At 37.4% G+C, this 13,796-nt stretch overlaps 1 protein-coding gene across 1 annotated transcript in view; it reads left to right on the top strand.

Annotated features, from left to right (window-relative positions):
• Nucleotides 1-13,796, top strand: part of CNGB3 (cyclic nucleotide gated channel subunit beta 3) — a 75,259-nt gene that overhangs the window by 58,427 nt on the left and 3,036 nt on the right. Inside the window, exons 11-13 of the mRNA XM_072413245.1 lie at nucleotides 3,613-3,731; nucleotides 4,192-4,338; nucleotides 10,692-10,869. Coding sequence (XP_072269346.1) covers nucleotides 3,613-3,731; nucleotides 4,192-4,338; nucleotides 10,692-10,869 — 444 coding nt within the window. The remainder of the gene's footprint in view (nucleotides 1-3,612; nucleotides 3,732-4,191; nucleotides 4,339-10,691; nucleotides 10,870-13,796) is intronic.

Raw genomic sequence — 13,796 nt, forward strand, 5'->3', positions numbered from 1 at the left:
ATTTTTCCTAAAACAGGGAACTAATAATATATTACCCATGAACAGAAAAGCAAACCAATAACAAAACCAATAAGTCTGAAAAAGAAATATATAATTCTGCAACCAGCAAACACTTACATAATATAAAAATGAAAGTATTTACATTTGTCAAAAGCTGCAGATTTCTCCTGATGGAATCTCTTGTATTTGTGATGGAAACACCAAGCCATAATACGGTATGTGAAAGGCTCCTGGTTTCAATAGGAAACCCCCTGACTGTTCTAAAAAGAAAAGTATATAAATACACAATTATACACTAAAATTGTGTATTGGTGGTAATATGCAATTTTGAGTAAATGATTCATTTCTTACTAAGTATTATTTATCGCTGTGCATAGGAAACAAATGATAAGGATCCTCAGGAGGGTTAAAACCCAATGAGGTGTTTAGGTGGAAAAAAAATGTTAAAACCCCAGTTTTTGGTGCCACTATTTACAAAGGGGTTGTATACCACAATACCTAATCAAAAAACTTGTCTTTATCCCAGGCACCATTTGTTAGGTACCCTAATTCTAAACTATCAGTGTTCCTTCAAGGATCATACAGGTATATACCAGTGAATGGTATCTGAAGACCCTGGCATGTCCCTATACCAAATAAAAGAACAACAAGAATCACAGCTATTATAAATATTATACAGCTATATAGCTTCTAAAGCAAAGGTCTTTGTACAAAATAAATAATACAAGGTTTCCTGCCACACTTACCAGCTAGCCTCCAAAAAAACCCTGTTTCAACTATTTATGTTAAAAACAGAGCATCCTCATGGTGGGCATCATCCTCCTCCTCTGTTTTGGATGGAGGAGGGAGCTTGGCAGTGAATCTTTTCATGTTCCCAAAGATGTGCAGTGATCCTGGCTGTGGCTCCCTTCTCATGATACCTATAAATCTTGTCCAAGGTCAAAGCTGGCCAAAAACTTGTCACATGTGATGTTGTGACCCCACAGTCCAGTAGTCATATCGAGGACTACACGTTTTCCTTGGTTTTTCTCCGGGATGCCACTTGCAGGTTTGCCTGTGTAAATCTGTAGATTCCACGCATAGCTTGTTTTTGCATCACAGGCTGCCTAGATTTTTATTCCGTATTTGCTTGGCTTACTGGGCATGTATTGCCAGAAGGAGCATTTTCCAGGGAAAGGGACAAAACGTTCATCTACTGTCACCTGAGGCCCAGGGTGAAACATCAGTGGAAGGAGCTGCACCCATCTCTCCCAGACATCCCTGATCGGAGCAAGCTTGTCAGTTTTTGCTCCAGTATCTCTGTTGTCAAATCTGAGGACTCTTGATATCATTTGGAAGTCAAATTGTTGAACAGGTAATTGCTCTGCCTGATGACACATCCCAGAGACTATGAGTCGCCTCATTCAGGATTTGTACACTCCAGCAAGGAGAACAACACCAATAGCATCCAGGCATTCCTCATCATTGTCATTCCACATGTCTCCTTGGACTTTTTTTTTTTTTAGTGACAATGGAATGAACAATTCAGAACATGCCTTGATGTCACTTATTCTAGTCACAGCAAACCTTGTGATCCCAGGGGTAATTTTGATGACATTTTCAGCAGCTCGTATGGAAGCTGCTTCAGCAGTGGTGGCCTCCTCATCAGACTCATCAGATGTGTCTGTAAATTCTGGTTGATACTCTACTTCATCTTCCGTCTCAGAAACATGTTCATCCTTATCGCTATGCTGGTCTGCATCTTCTGTCTCATTTTCATACAAGATATATTCCATAATTTCACTTTTTGTAAATCTTTTATGCATTTTTGCAATCTGCAAATAGGAGCTGTGTGCTGTGCAAGTAACAAGACTAATGGAATAGTTCCTTCTATGTCTGGAATGCCTGTTTGTTTTGTCTGTTTAGCTACAGATAAGAAGACTGAGAGATAAGCCCTGAGTAGAGGAGGGAGAGAAGAGGGTTGGCTGTTAGTGTGATGTTCTGTGAGAGCTGACAGTCTAAATTCTGGTTGATACTCTACTTCATCTTCCGTCTCAGAAACATGTTCATCCTTATCGCTATGCTGGTCTGCATCTTCTGTCTCATTTTCATACAAGATATATTCCATAATTTCACTTTTTGTAAATCTTTTATGCATTTGTGCAATCTGCAAATAGGAGCTGTGTACTGTGCAAGTAACAAGACTAATGGAATAGTTCCTTCTATGTCTGGAATGCCTGTTTGTTTTGTCTGTTTAGCTACAGATAAGAAGACTGAGAGATAAGCCCTGAGTAGAGGAGGGAGAGAAGAGGGTTGGCTGTTAGTGTGATGTTCTGTGAGAGCTGACAGTCAGATTTTAGTGTGTGTATGATTTCTATTTTGGCACTAGTTATTGTTTTATAATCTTATAACCCGGTCAAAACTGACCATAAACAACACAAAGGTCATAATTTTCACCGCAGCATTTTATAATTTAATGAAATTGATTATTTTTGTTTTATTTTGTTTTCAAGGACGATCCTGACAAAGTAAAAAAACCTAAACAAATTTATGTGGTACTTAAATTTATTTAAAAAATGAAAATGGGTCGAAAATGACCCTAAGTATATAGGAAGGATATATTGTAGTTGGGTGTAGTATGTATTTATTTTGTTAAGATTTTCACTTGATGATGACCTAAGAGACCTTAACAATGGTTTCATCTTATCATTCCCTGGACAATGCACTACACCAAGATTGATATTTAGTTTCTTTTATTTTGTTTGTTTTTGCTACTTGTATTTTGTGGGTTCATGTTTGAAGCAAGCACAAGAGTCTCACTAACCACTAAATGGAGAGTCAGTAACCTCCACTACTTGGGGCCTGAATTGGATTTTAGGATTTTGTATATACTGAGACTGATTTATTAAAGCTCTCCAAGACTAAAGAAGATAAACTATTATGGCAGAAAATTAGTGATTCAACAAACCTGGAATTATTCTGGTCCAGGACTGAAAACATTTGCCAATAATAGAAAGTGATTTCAGGAAATCCTGGTTTGTTTGATCACCCAGTTTACCCCAAGATATTCTATCTTCTCCCGTCTTGTATTTTTATTAATTCCTAATTTAAGTCAAGGCTCCTTGAATTGTATGCATTAGATGTGCACTTTAAAACAATTTGTTTAAATGACTGTTTCAAAAAATATTATTATTATAATAATTTTTGGTTAACACCAAAATAAAGGCTTTTATGCAGACATCTGTTTTCTGCTTTGACAGCTTTGGAAAATGCATATAACAAATGAAAGCTTTAACCTTCAAAACAACATGAATACCAACTGCAAATGTCTTCATTTAGGAGACAAGATATAATCATTTAAGAACCATAGCAGCTATGATTTAGATATACAGAAGAAAACCACTCTGGAATTCTAACAGTATATATTATCTAACAATAAGTAAACACTATTTACTAGCTGAAGACCGAGGCAGCAATTCCATCATTATTTGAAAAATGAAAAGTGTATGAAATGGTTATCTGACATCTAGAGGACCCGCACAGAGAAGGCATGACATTTCTGACCTAACTGATTATGTGCCTTTCACACTGCTCCCTTGTTTAATCATTACCATCCTTTTTTTTCTAATTTAGGGTGAAATCGGAAGAGAGATGTACATAATCAAACAGGGTGCTGTGCAAGTTCTAGGTGGACCCGATGACAAAAAAGTCCTGGTGACATTAAAAGCTGGAGCTGTGTTTGGAGAAATAAGGTTTAGTTTGGTTTTGTAATATAAACTCCATATATTTTAGAAAAGTGTACAAAAAAGTCAGAAGCCTAATATAGAGAGCAGTACTTTATTGTACATTAATGGGTGTATTTAATCATTATTCACCCACCAATTTGGCTGAGTTTCAGCTATTTTTCATTCAGGTGCATGGTGCAGATATAGCATTCAATATCAGTCTTTCTCAATCAGGGTTCCTCCAGAGGTTGCTAGGGGTTCCTTGAGCAATAGTAATTTATGGCTCTCAGGTCAGTTTAACAGACACAAATTTTCTTTTTGACTATCCACACTAATGCACTGTGAGCTGTAGGTATTGTTGTTGTTGCCCGGGGTTCTCCAAGACGCGAAACTTTTTTTAAGGGTTCCCCCATGTTAAAAAGTCTGCTCTTTCCTTATCCACCTTTTAACATTTACCATGTTAACTGTAATCCTGAATCTGTTTCAGCCTGCTGTCCGCTGGTGGAGGAAATAGGCGAACAGCAAATGTGGTGGCACATGGATTTGCTAACCTATTCATTCTAGATAAGAAGAGTCTCAGTGAAATTCTGGTCCACTATCCAGATTCGAAAAAAGTCCTGACAAAGAAAGCCAAGTAAGAATTCATCTATTATTTCTGTCTAAACAAAAATGTTTCTGTAGCTGCCAATGCTAGGGCCATTCGGATCTTTAGATGTAACCTATAAAGTTTTGTCATATTTTCTGACACTAAAAGTCCTGCAAATGTGCAAATTAGCTAATCTCCTAGACCAGACATGAAGACTTATTTATTGTTTGCCCAGATTTAAAGGTACATTACAGTAAAAATGATAGCTTGAGATGCATAATGGGGCACATTCTACCTGCTCAAAACTTCTAAAGTCCAAAGTCAAACTATTTCCTACTTTTAAGGTGGTGATGATGGGCCACTTGTTGTTAAATTATCTTTTGTCCATTATTGTTGCCCACCAGTAGATGGTGCTGCTCCCTCATTTAAAGTGTGTTACAAGCACATGTCCCTGAAGGCAAGAGTATGTTACACATTTTACATAAGGACAACAGCTCCATCTACTGGTGTGTTTCAATTTAAATATTTTATTCTACGCAGAAGTATACAAGACATCTGATAGATGTAACACCTACACTTAAAACATTTAAAACACAAAAGACAGTTTATCTGTTCAGGGTTTGAATTGGTACCTCAGTACCTTAATCCCTTTTATTGGTTATTTGGCCATTTTTGTTTACCTGTTTGTAATTGATGGAGGAACATTATATATAGGTTGCTGTCTCATACTCACAAGAAGCCTTATTGGCGATAACTCTAAATAAAGTACCTGCATAATATAGTTCAGTGAGAGATCCTTCTACCACACTTCTGTTGAGCTGTTTGTATTCTGGCTGCAGTGGCTTAAAGATAACTATGGAGATTAAAGCAAACTGAGTGTTTTTGTTTCTTTTTTATTCAGTGGCTTTATAGTGTTTTATGGATCTAATTGGCAGTTCAGTTATTGATTTTACTTGTTATCTGATGCCATTAGCACACAAAGCACTGTTTTCCTGTATTCTTGATCCATCTTTATTATTCTCTATATCTTTACACTTCAGAGTTGTAATAATGATATACATTTAATCTGCAGGGAAGATTTGTTTCAATAACATCAAGTAAGGTACAATTATTTGTAAAAGCTTTTTTATGCATTATCCATACATAAGGCTTTATAAGTAAATTATCTGCTGATGGCTGAAACCATTCATTGCTTATCTGCTATCAATATAAAATTAACATCATTTTACGCTACAATAAAGCTACTTTTACCATGTTTATTAAAAAGGATGCACCCCTGTGGTAGGCAACAATGTGAAATTATATTTCAAATCATAGGTTGTCAAAATCAGAGTAATCAATTATTTTCTTGTTTATGTTTTTTAAATTACATTCAACCAATCACTGTATAGCTTTGTATGCAATAAAATGTTAATACAAGATATTTGATAGGGAATAATTATAATTAACTCCACTTACACAGCAATCACTGAAATAATATAAAATAATATAAAAATAATCTGGGCCAATGCAAATAAATGCATGTTTCTATTGTGATGATGAATTGTTCTACAGTGCCTGTTACTGCAGAGCGTTCTAATTTTAAAGCTTATTTATTGTTTGTTAAGAGGATGTAAATATATGAATGTCTGAAGCCTGACAACACTTCTACTTAAACTTTAATGAGGCTTCATAAGTAGTATGAGCAATTAAAATTGGAATTTAGCTTCTAATGCACTCAGAAGATAATGAAATATGACAGTTCTAAATTACAGTTTAGACTGTGAATGCAAAAACTAATAAGTGGCAGACAGTGGCACCAGCAACTCTACTACATAATCATATTAATTCAAATGGGACTTATCATAAGCTTCTCTTAAAATTCACCTATCACCAGTCTCTGCATAAGATAAGAATTTATATACAGGCACTCCCCGAGTTAAGGACATCCGATATATGGACGACTCCTAGATATGAATGGGGCTTCCCTGCTCACTCATGCACAGGACAGAGGCTTGATGGGGGGGGGGGGGAGGGGGCAGTGAATTGCAAAAGAAGTCCTTTGCAGTTCTGCAACCTCTTGTAACTGTTCATTACCAAGATAAACTCTGCAGTTGTTTCCTTTTTTTTTTTGTTTTTTTGTTTTTTTTGCTTTGTTTGTGATTAACTCAGAGTGAGGATTTTATACAGTAACTGACACCAGGCTGCCTAATAAAATGTTGAGACAAACATCTGTCCTAATTGCATTTATTAAAAAAATGTACCTGTTCTGACTTACATACTAATTCAATTTAAGAACAAACCTACAGTCTCTATCTTATAAGTAACCAGAGGACCTGTATATACAGTGGCACAGCCAACAGTTATCCCCCATGCAAAACTGACTAGTTGGATCACTGGGCCGAACAGAATAGTGGACCCCACCCTGGACACTCCACCATGGTGAACAGCAAAGCAAAAGTACTCAAACTTAAATTATATATATATATATATATATATTGTACAAAACTGCAGGGATGGGTCCCCCTTATATAGAGCATGGACTCTTAAAAAGACAGTATACTCTTAGAGGTGCAGAATTATTAGTAACTCAGGTTTGCAATTTGTGGGTTTGGTTCAGGGCTCTGGAATGAAAAGGAAGGTACTGAATAGGCCTTCTCTTTCCACACAGAAACACACTTTACTTTGGATCCAGGCATTGACTTTGGCTCCAGCCATACAGGGCTCTGGCTATAGATGGAACTAATGGATGTCTAATGGAATAGCAGCAGGCCTCCCAGGCTTAAAGGCTACTTTTTGATCCATGGCCTTGTTGCGTTATTTATTGCACCTAATCCAGGTATTGATAAACAAGAACTATTTTGTGCTTGGAAGAGGTTAAAAAAGAAAGAGGATTTACCATAACCCCCTGTTCTGGTGATACCCTTAGGATCGTGTATTTCTCCTATTTTGGCCTTTGGGGTCACTGAGTGGAACGTGCTTGCTTTTCACTTTTTGTACTGCTCTTGCATCCGTCCACTAATATGCTTTATCCTTGCAATTTTTTTATTTATGTTTTCTTTTTAGATCCTGCACAATTTTATGCTATGATGTCTATTATGTAATTTCAGGGGAAAAAAGCTATATGAAAGTACACATCTGTAAAATATATGTACAGATTTACCATGAACTCTTTCTGCAGATCAGTATTGAATTTCACAGTACCCCTCCTCCTTTCTATTTATGCAGTATATAGATGTAGCATTCTCAGTTTTAGTCCCCAGTGGCTATTTTGTATCTTAATCAAAAGCTATAAAGAAAGAATTAGTTTAGATTCTCATAAATCCACAGCAAGTGCTTCTCTAAAGTAAATATAAACCTACAAACATATTTTGTTTAATATAAACTTCTCATTAAAGAGTCAGATAATCTGTCATACAATGTATTTAATTTCGAGGAACTAATAATAATAATTGCAAATATTTACAGGGATGTGTTTGGTTATCTTGAACCTATTATCTAATAATTAATGATAGTAAGTAAAGGTGATCTGTTGCTGCTTCATCATCTTGAATGGGCTATACGCAGGCAGACTGCCAAGCACTGGCTGCTGTTATAAGTGTATATCTAAACAATTCAGTAGCGTTAGAAATGCTGTACATGTAGTAGGATGGAATCAATTACCATAAATCCTAAAAGAATATCCCAGTTTTAAAGTACCCCTGTGCAGGGGGAGACAATCCCTCCCCAAATTGCTGGGAACCTTGGGCTGGAATCAGACACGCTATGTACTGTTGTAGGTGGAAAATATATTGGGCCCAACTCTGACCTCAGCTACCTACTTCTCATTTGAACTATTGATAGTCTGTATGCTTTACATATTATAAATTTATTAATAAAAATTTAGACAGGTCACAAGACACCTTGGGTCAACAGTAAACAATCCCTAATAATGCAGAGAATGTGATTGCATCATTTCATCATTGATCATGGTGGTGACCCCTCAATAGGGAAATCCTGAATGCCCTACCCTCACATTAGATTCTAAGTCTAATCGGTTCTCGTGGTGGAGAAGAGGTTCTGTGAAGACAGAAAACAAGTCACCAGCACAAAGTACAGGATTCTTGCTTCTACAACATGTTACAAAGCCAAAGTTCCAGGGCAACACATTGCCTTGAGGAAGGGACCCTGTGAATCCCCAAAATGTTGGCTTTGTTTCATATTGTGTGCTGGTATCGGAAGACTCCTGTACTGTGGAGTGCTAGTGACTTTGTCTTCTGTTTTCATGAGTTCTACACAGCGTCATCCATGGTTGTTACTTCAAGCACCCTTCCTCTTTTATAAGGCCTGTTTCCTGCAAGGAGTGCATTCCTATCATAGACAATGTGTCTGATTTATAAAAGCTCCCTGAGTCTGGAGAAGATACATTTTCATCAGTGATCCTGGGTGATCCAGCAAACCTGGACAGGATTTTTAAAAAATAATTTGCTATTTGTTAGCAAATGTTTTTAATCCTTGAACTCATCCATTTTGTGTTTGTTGGATCACCAAGGTAATAAAAGTGTATCTTCTCCAGCCCTGGAGAGCTTTAATAAACCTGGTCCATTATTTGTAGGTTCTGTGAAGGACATCCCCAAAGTGGCGGTAAGTATTCTTGTTCAAAGTTGTTGGTTCAGTGGCCCAAACTTTGGGAGACCTCCTTGGCTCTCTAAGTTCCCAGGCTTTGCACAATCGTCTTTCTTTTGTACAGGCCTCACAAAGCCTTTCTGCCTGATCCAACTGGCCTCTGGCTCCAACTTCTTCCTAGTCCACTTCCCATCCTGGAAGAGGGAAGGAGTGCTTGGCCAAACCATTGAAGACTCTCCAGGTTTGGATCCTAAATAAAGAAGCTTCTAATCTGCAGTGTCAGACTTACTTACCACTATATCCAGGCCCTTTAGGATCTTTCCTAGGTGAGATTCAGGGAAATGCATTGAAATAACCTTTAAATCCAGCCTTTCACTTCTCACTATGGACCAAATTTATTAGCTCACCAAGACTGGAGAAAATACACTATCATCAGTGAAGCTGGGTGATCCAGCAAACGTGGAATGGATTTCTTAAAAGTCATTTGCTATCTGTTAGTAAATGTTTTCAATCCTGGACCAGATCTTTCCAGGTTTGTTGGATCAACCGGGTTCACTGATGAAAGTGTATCCTCTCCAGCCTTGCAAGAGCTTTTATTAATCAGGCCACAAGTACATAAACAAATAATGATTCCAAACAATCATATATATATTTTTGTGAAAAATATTTTGTTGTTAAGTATACAATGATAAAAAATAAAGAATGCAAGTGAAATAACTCCCTTTTCTTTGTGAATGAATACTAATGTAATTTTTAGAGTATTTTTATTACAGGAAGTGCAGGTGTTTTATTTTGATGCCAACATGTACCAATGATCGCCAATAAATTGCTAGCTTTTGTTGAAAGGGAATGAATTGAATCTTTCACAAGCCATCTCCTGTAGTAAACTCAGATCAATACTTGTAATCTCACCTTCAATCTCACTGCACCTTGAATGCCAGTTCAATGGCATTAGGAATCCCATGTACAAAGAATACAGAAACAGAACCAAAGTGAAAGTTTCAAAGACCCAAATGGTGACAATAGGGTATACATTTAAAACATTAGCCTTAAACTACCTTTAGATTTTTGATAGCCAATGCATTTAAATATAAATTTGACATTTATTTACATTAAATCAATCTTTAGTATTTATTTAGATTGATATTCGTGTTTAAAAGCTATAGGATCAATCAATTACAAAGCTTGATTCTGTTCTTATTTTTTTCTCTCTCCTTCCCTGTAGAAAAAATACCTCTGCTGTAGTTTCTAAGTTCACCCACCTATATTTTTAAAGAAGTTCCAGCTGCCCAGATAGAAAATTTATTTATTCATTTATATTTTGCATCATAAATTAGACTTACCTAGGAGACTTATTTCAGAAACTTAGATTATAATAGACGTAGATAAATATTAAAATGTTATGACATGGGGAATCATAGTTGTCCATCCCTATTCATCTCTATTATAAATCATTTTCTGGTAGCATGTCCCATATCTCTTAATATTTGCAAACTCTATACTTGGCTGGTTGATGCATACATGTGTGTTGGGGGAGGGAGGTAGAAAAAGTTTTGGATCTCTACTGTGGCATGGGTCTGTTCTCAGATTGGACTGCTGCACTTTTCTTAGCCCGGTTTGGGAAGAAGCCATATAAAGTATTATTATGTTTTGATGCATAGATATATAAGAGTTGCCTTTCTACTTAGCTTAATGTAATAAAAAATATCTGCGTGTATATCTGTAATATTTTCTAATGTTAATCCTATATATAAATATAGCAAATCAACATATTACTTGTTCACCCTATCCTAACCCACTGTTTTCTTTACATGCAGAAAACTTTTGAAGGAGAAAGGGAAACCAGCACAACCAGCAGTTATACACAAAGGATTTGCTCTCCTCATACCCCCAAAACAAGACACCCCTAAACTGTTCAAAACTCTACTGTCCGCTGCAGCTAACAAACCAGGATTACGTCTTCTACAGAAAGTGAGGCATCAACGAGAGGGAATGGTGAGGTGTTATCTACTTGTATGGTACAGCATCATACAAGTAAATACTTATTAGAGCTGCAGCATAAGAGAGATTCAAGGGACAAATTAATCAGTTGAAAAGAGACCTGCACAAATGCAAAGCTGGCCTTACGCGTTTTGAATGGTTAGCGCATGCTCTGAGATTGGCCCCCACTATTTTTTTTATCAGGACTGCCACCTCACCTTGTAGTCTGGCTCATTGGTAGAAGGAAAAATATCAGCCACCATTTTTCCCAGAAGAGGTGGCATGCCAGGCTTTACCCACAACTAAAATATAATTTCTGATCGAACTAGCTCATTAATTTTTTAGCTCAAACACATACAGTAATTCTTGTATTGGTGGTGGTACTATTTTTTTTATAGATGCTCTGCCAATGATATTAAATCCTCACAGAATTATCCAACAGATTGGGTGTTTTCTTGTTGCCTCTTTTTCACCATTTTTTTTATGACTAAATTATATTGTACACAGGTTATTGCATGGCTATTTTACTACATTTCATCCTAACCATGGCTGTGCACACCACCAACCCACATCCATATTTTGCACCACGAAAAAAAAGTGTTGACCCTATAAGAGGCACAGAAACACATACTTATTGTTTCCTATACAGCTTTGTTATAAATCATGTTCAGGTAGCATGTCTCTTATCTCTGCTTTATGGTACATTTTATCCTTGTTTCGGAGGAGTGTGGGGGAAAAGGCAGAAGTGGCTTTGGGTCCCTTCTGTGGCACCGGTTTGTTCCAAATTTGGACTGCAGTAACCTCTATTTCTATATCAATGGCTGATGTTAATCTTTAAATGATGTTTGTTAAAACACATAAGACAATTTTTTGCTTTTTTACTTTGTGCCAATGTATTATTTGCATTGTTATCCTATAACAGTAGCAGGATTTTCAATAGCATTGTAAAGGACAAACCAGACACAGCTTGTGTTTGGCCACCCACAGCTATACCATAAGCTGCGGCTTACGTTGCTGCTTCTCACCTTTTTAAATGCTATCGCCATGAGATACAGAGTAACTAGCACTTTATAAAGTGTAAGCTCCCAAGGTCGCAAGGCTTGTGGGGAAGGTCATGAAAACAGGCTTTATATGAAAAGGAAATTATAATTCTGCTGTTAGTGATACATTTCTACAGAAAGGTCGATAGATGCATCATTCAGCCAAGATGATGGATAGCCATTCACAAATACAGCAGGAGTTAAGACACATTGTGTAAGCAGCAGAATTACAATTTGGGTCTGGTTGTAAAATGGTAGACACTGCTGTATGGAGAAATGCAGACCTATCAGATCAGAGCTAAAGATTGCAACTCTATATTTACAAGAAAAATATAACTCTGTTTATCACAGAACCAGGAATAAAAAAGAAACTTGTTTAAATCTAGGGGGGTAAAAAAAGCAAGTTTTTTTTTTACCTCATCTATCTGTCCCTAAGGGCTGGTGAGGCTCCAATTCCATCCAACTTTCAGGTTCCAGAACCAGTGCTCCTTGATGGTAGGAGATAACATTTGTGCATACAAGTAGTTTATGGCAGAGGCTGCATGGGGATAATTAAATAGAGAAGAAACCAGCAAGAGTGAAGGATATAGTAAGTAAACATGCTTTTTACACCCTTCCCAGACCTTAACAAACATTCAGCCCTTAAATTTAGAGTTTAAAGCTAAACCCCAAGCAAGCAGATGAATCACATTTGTGTGAACTGATTTACCAGCTACAAGGTTTGGACATATGTGCAATGCATGCTGCCCTCTTATTTACCCCTCATATTCTGAACTTTCCAGGTCCTGTCACTTTCTCCTACGCAACATCTCCAAAATCCGCCCCTACCTGTCCCCNGAGACCACCAAACGCCTTGTACACGCTCTTATCATTTCTCGTCTGGACTACTGTAACCTCCTCCTCTCTGGTATTCCACTAACCCGACTCTCTCCTCTACAATCTATTATGAATGCTGCAGCCAGACTCATCCATCCTTCCCTCCGCTCCTCTTCTTGTGCCTCTCCTTGTAGTTCTCTTCATTAGCTTCCATTTCACCTTAGAATCATATTCAAGCTCCTGTGCTTTGCCTTCAAATCCCTCCACAGTTTTTGTCCCACTTACCTTTCTGGTCTAATAGAAAAATACTCCCCCAGCCACTCTCTTCGTGCCTCCAATGACCTAATAATGACTTCCTCACTCATAACCTCATCACACGCACGACTCCAAGACTTTTCTGGAGCTGCCCTGACTCTCTGGAATGATCTTCCTATTTGGCTTGCTCCTACTTTCTGCTCATTAAAAAGAGTACTCAAAACCCATCATTTTAAACTTGCCTACTGGTCTTCTTCTGTCTTTTGAAACCCTCACTACTTCCCAACACTCCATATCTCCTCTCCTATTGTGTGATACTTCCCTGACCTCCTTTATTGTAAGCTCCTCGGGGCAGCGTCATCTCCTCCTCCTGTGTCACTATCTGTATCTGTCTGTCATTTGCAACCCCTATTTAATGTACAGCGTTGGGTAATATGTTGGCGCTATATAAATAGTCACAGGGTAATTACAGCTCAGAAGGGGGTCAACAGCATATCAAATGCAGCTGTCATTCCTGAATTCAGAATGAGCTCAGAAACATGATGTCAAACTGATTAATTTACACAATTTCAAAGCCTTTAGACACAGACCCTAAACATAGCAACCTTTAAATGGTCCAGTTATATGTGAGGTATCCAGCATTGCACTGTGCAACTTATGATCTCATATGTGCATTGACCAGGCAAAACTATAACCTGGTATCATATGGGAAAGTGATATGGGTTAGTTTGCTTGATGACACACTTTGCCCTAGTGTCAACCTTGAACTGTAAAAACCAAAGCGGTACTGGGGACAGCCCAGCCCTGCATGATTAGTTGCTTTTCTAAAGG

The sequence above is a fragment of the Pyxicephalus adspersus genome, chromosome 5 (assembly GCF_032062135.1).
Source record: "Pyxicephalus adspersus chromosome 5, UCB_Pads_2.0, whole genome shotgun sequence".
NCBI lineage: Eukaryota > Metazoa > Chordata > Amphibia > Anura > Pyxicephalidae > Pyxicephalus > Pyxicephalus adspersus.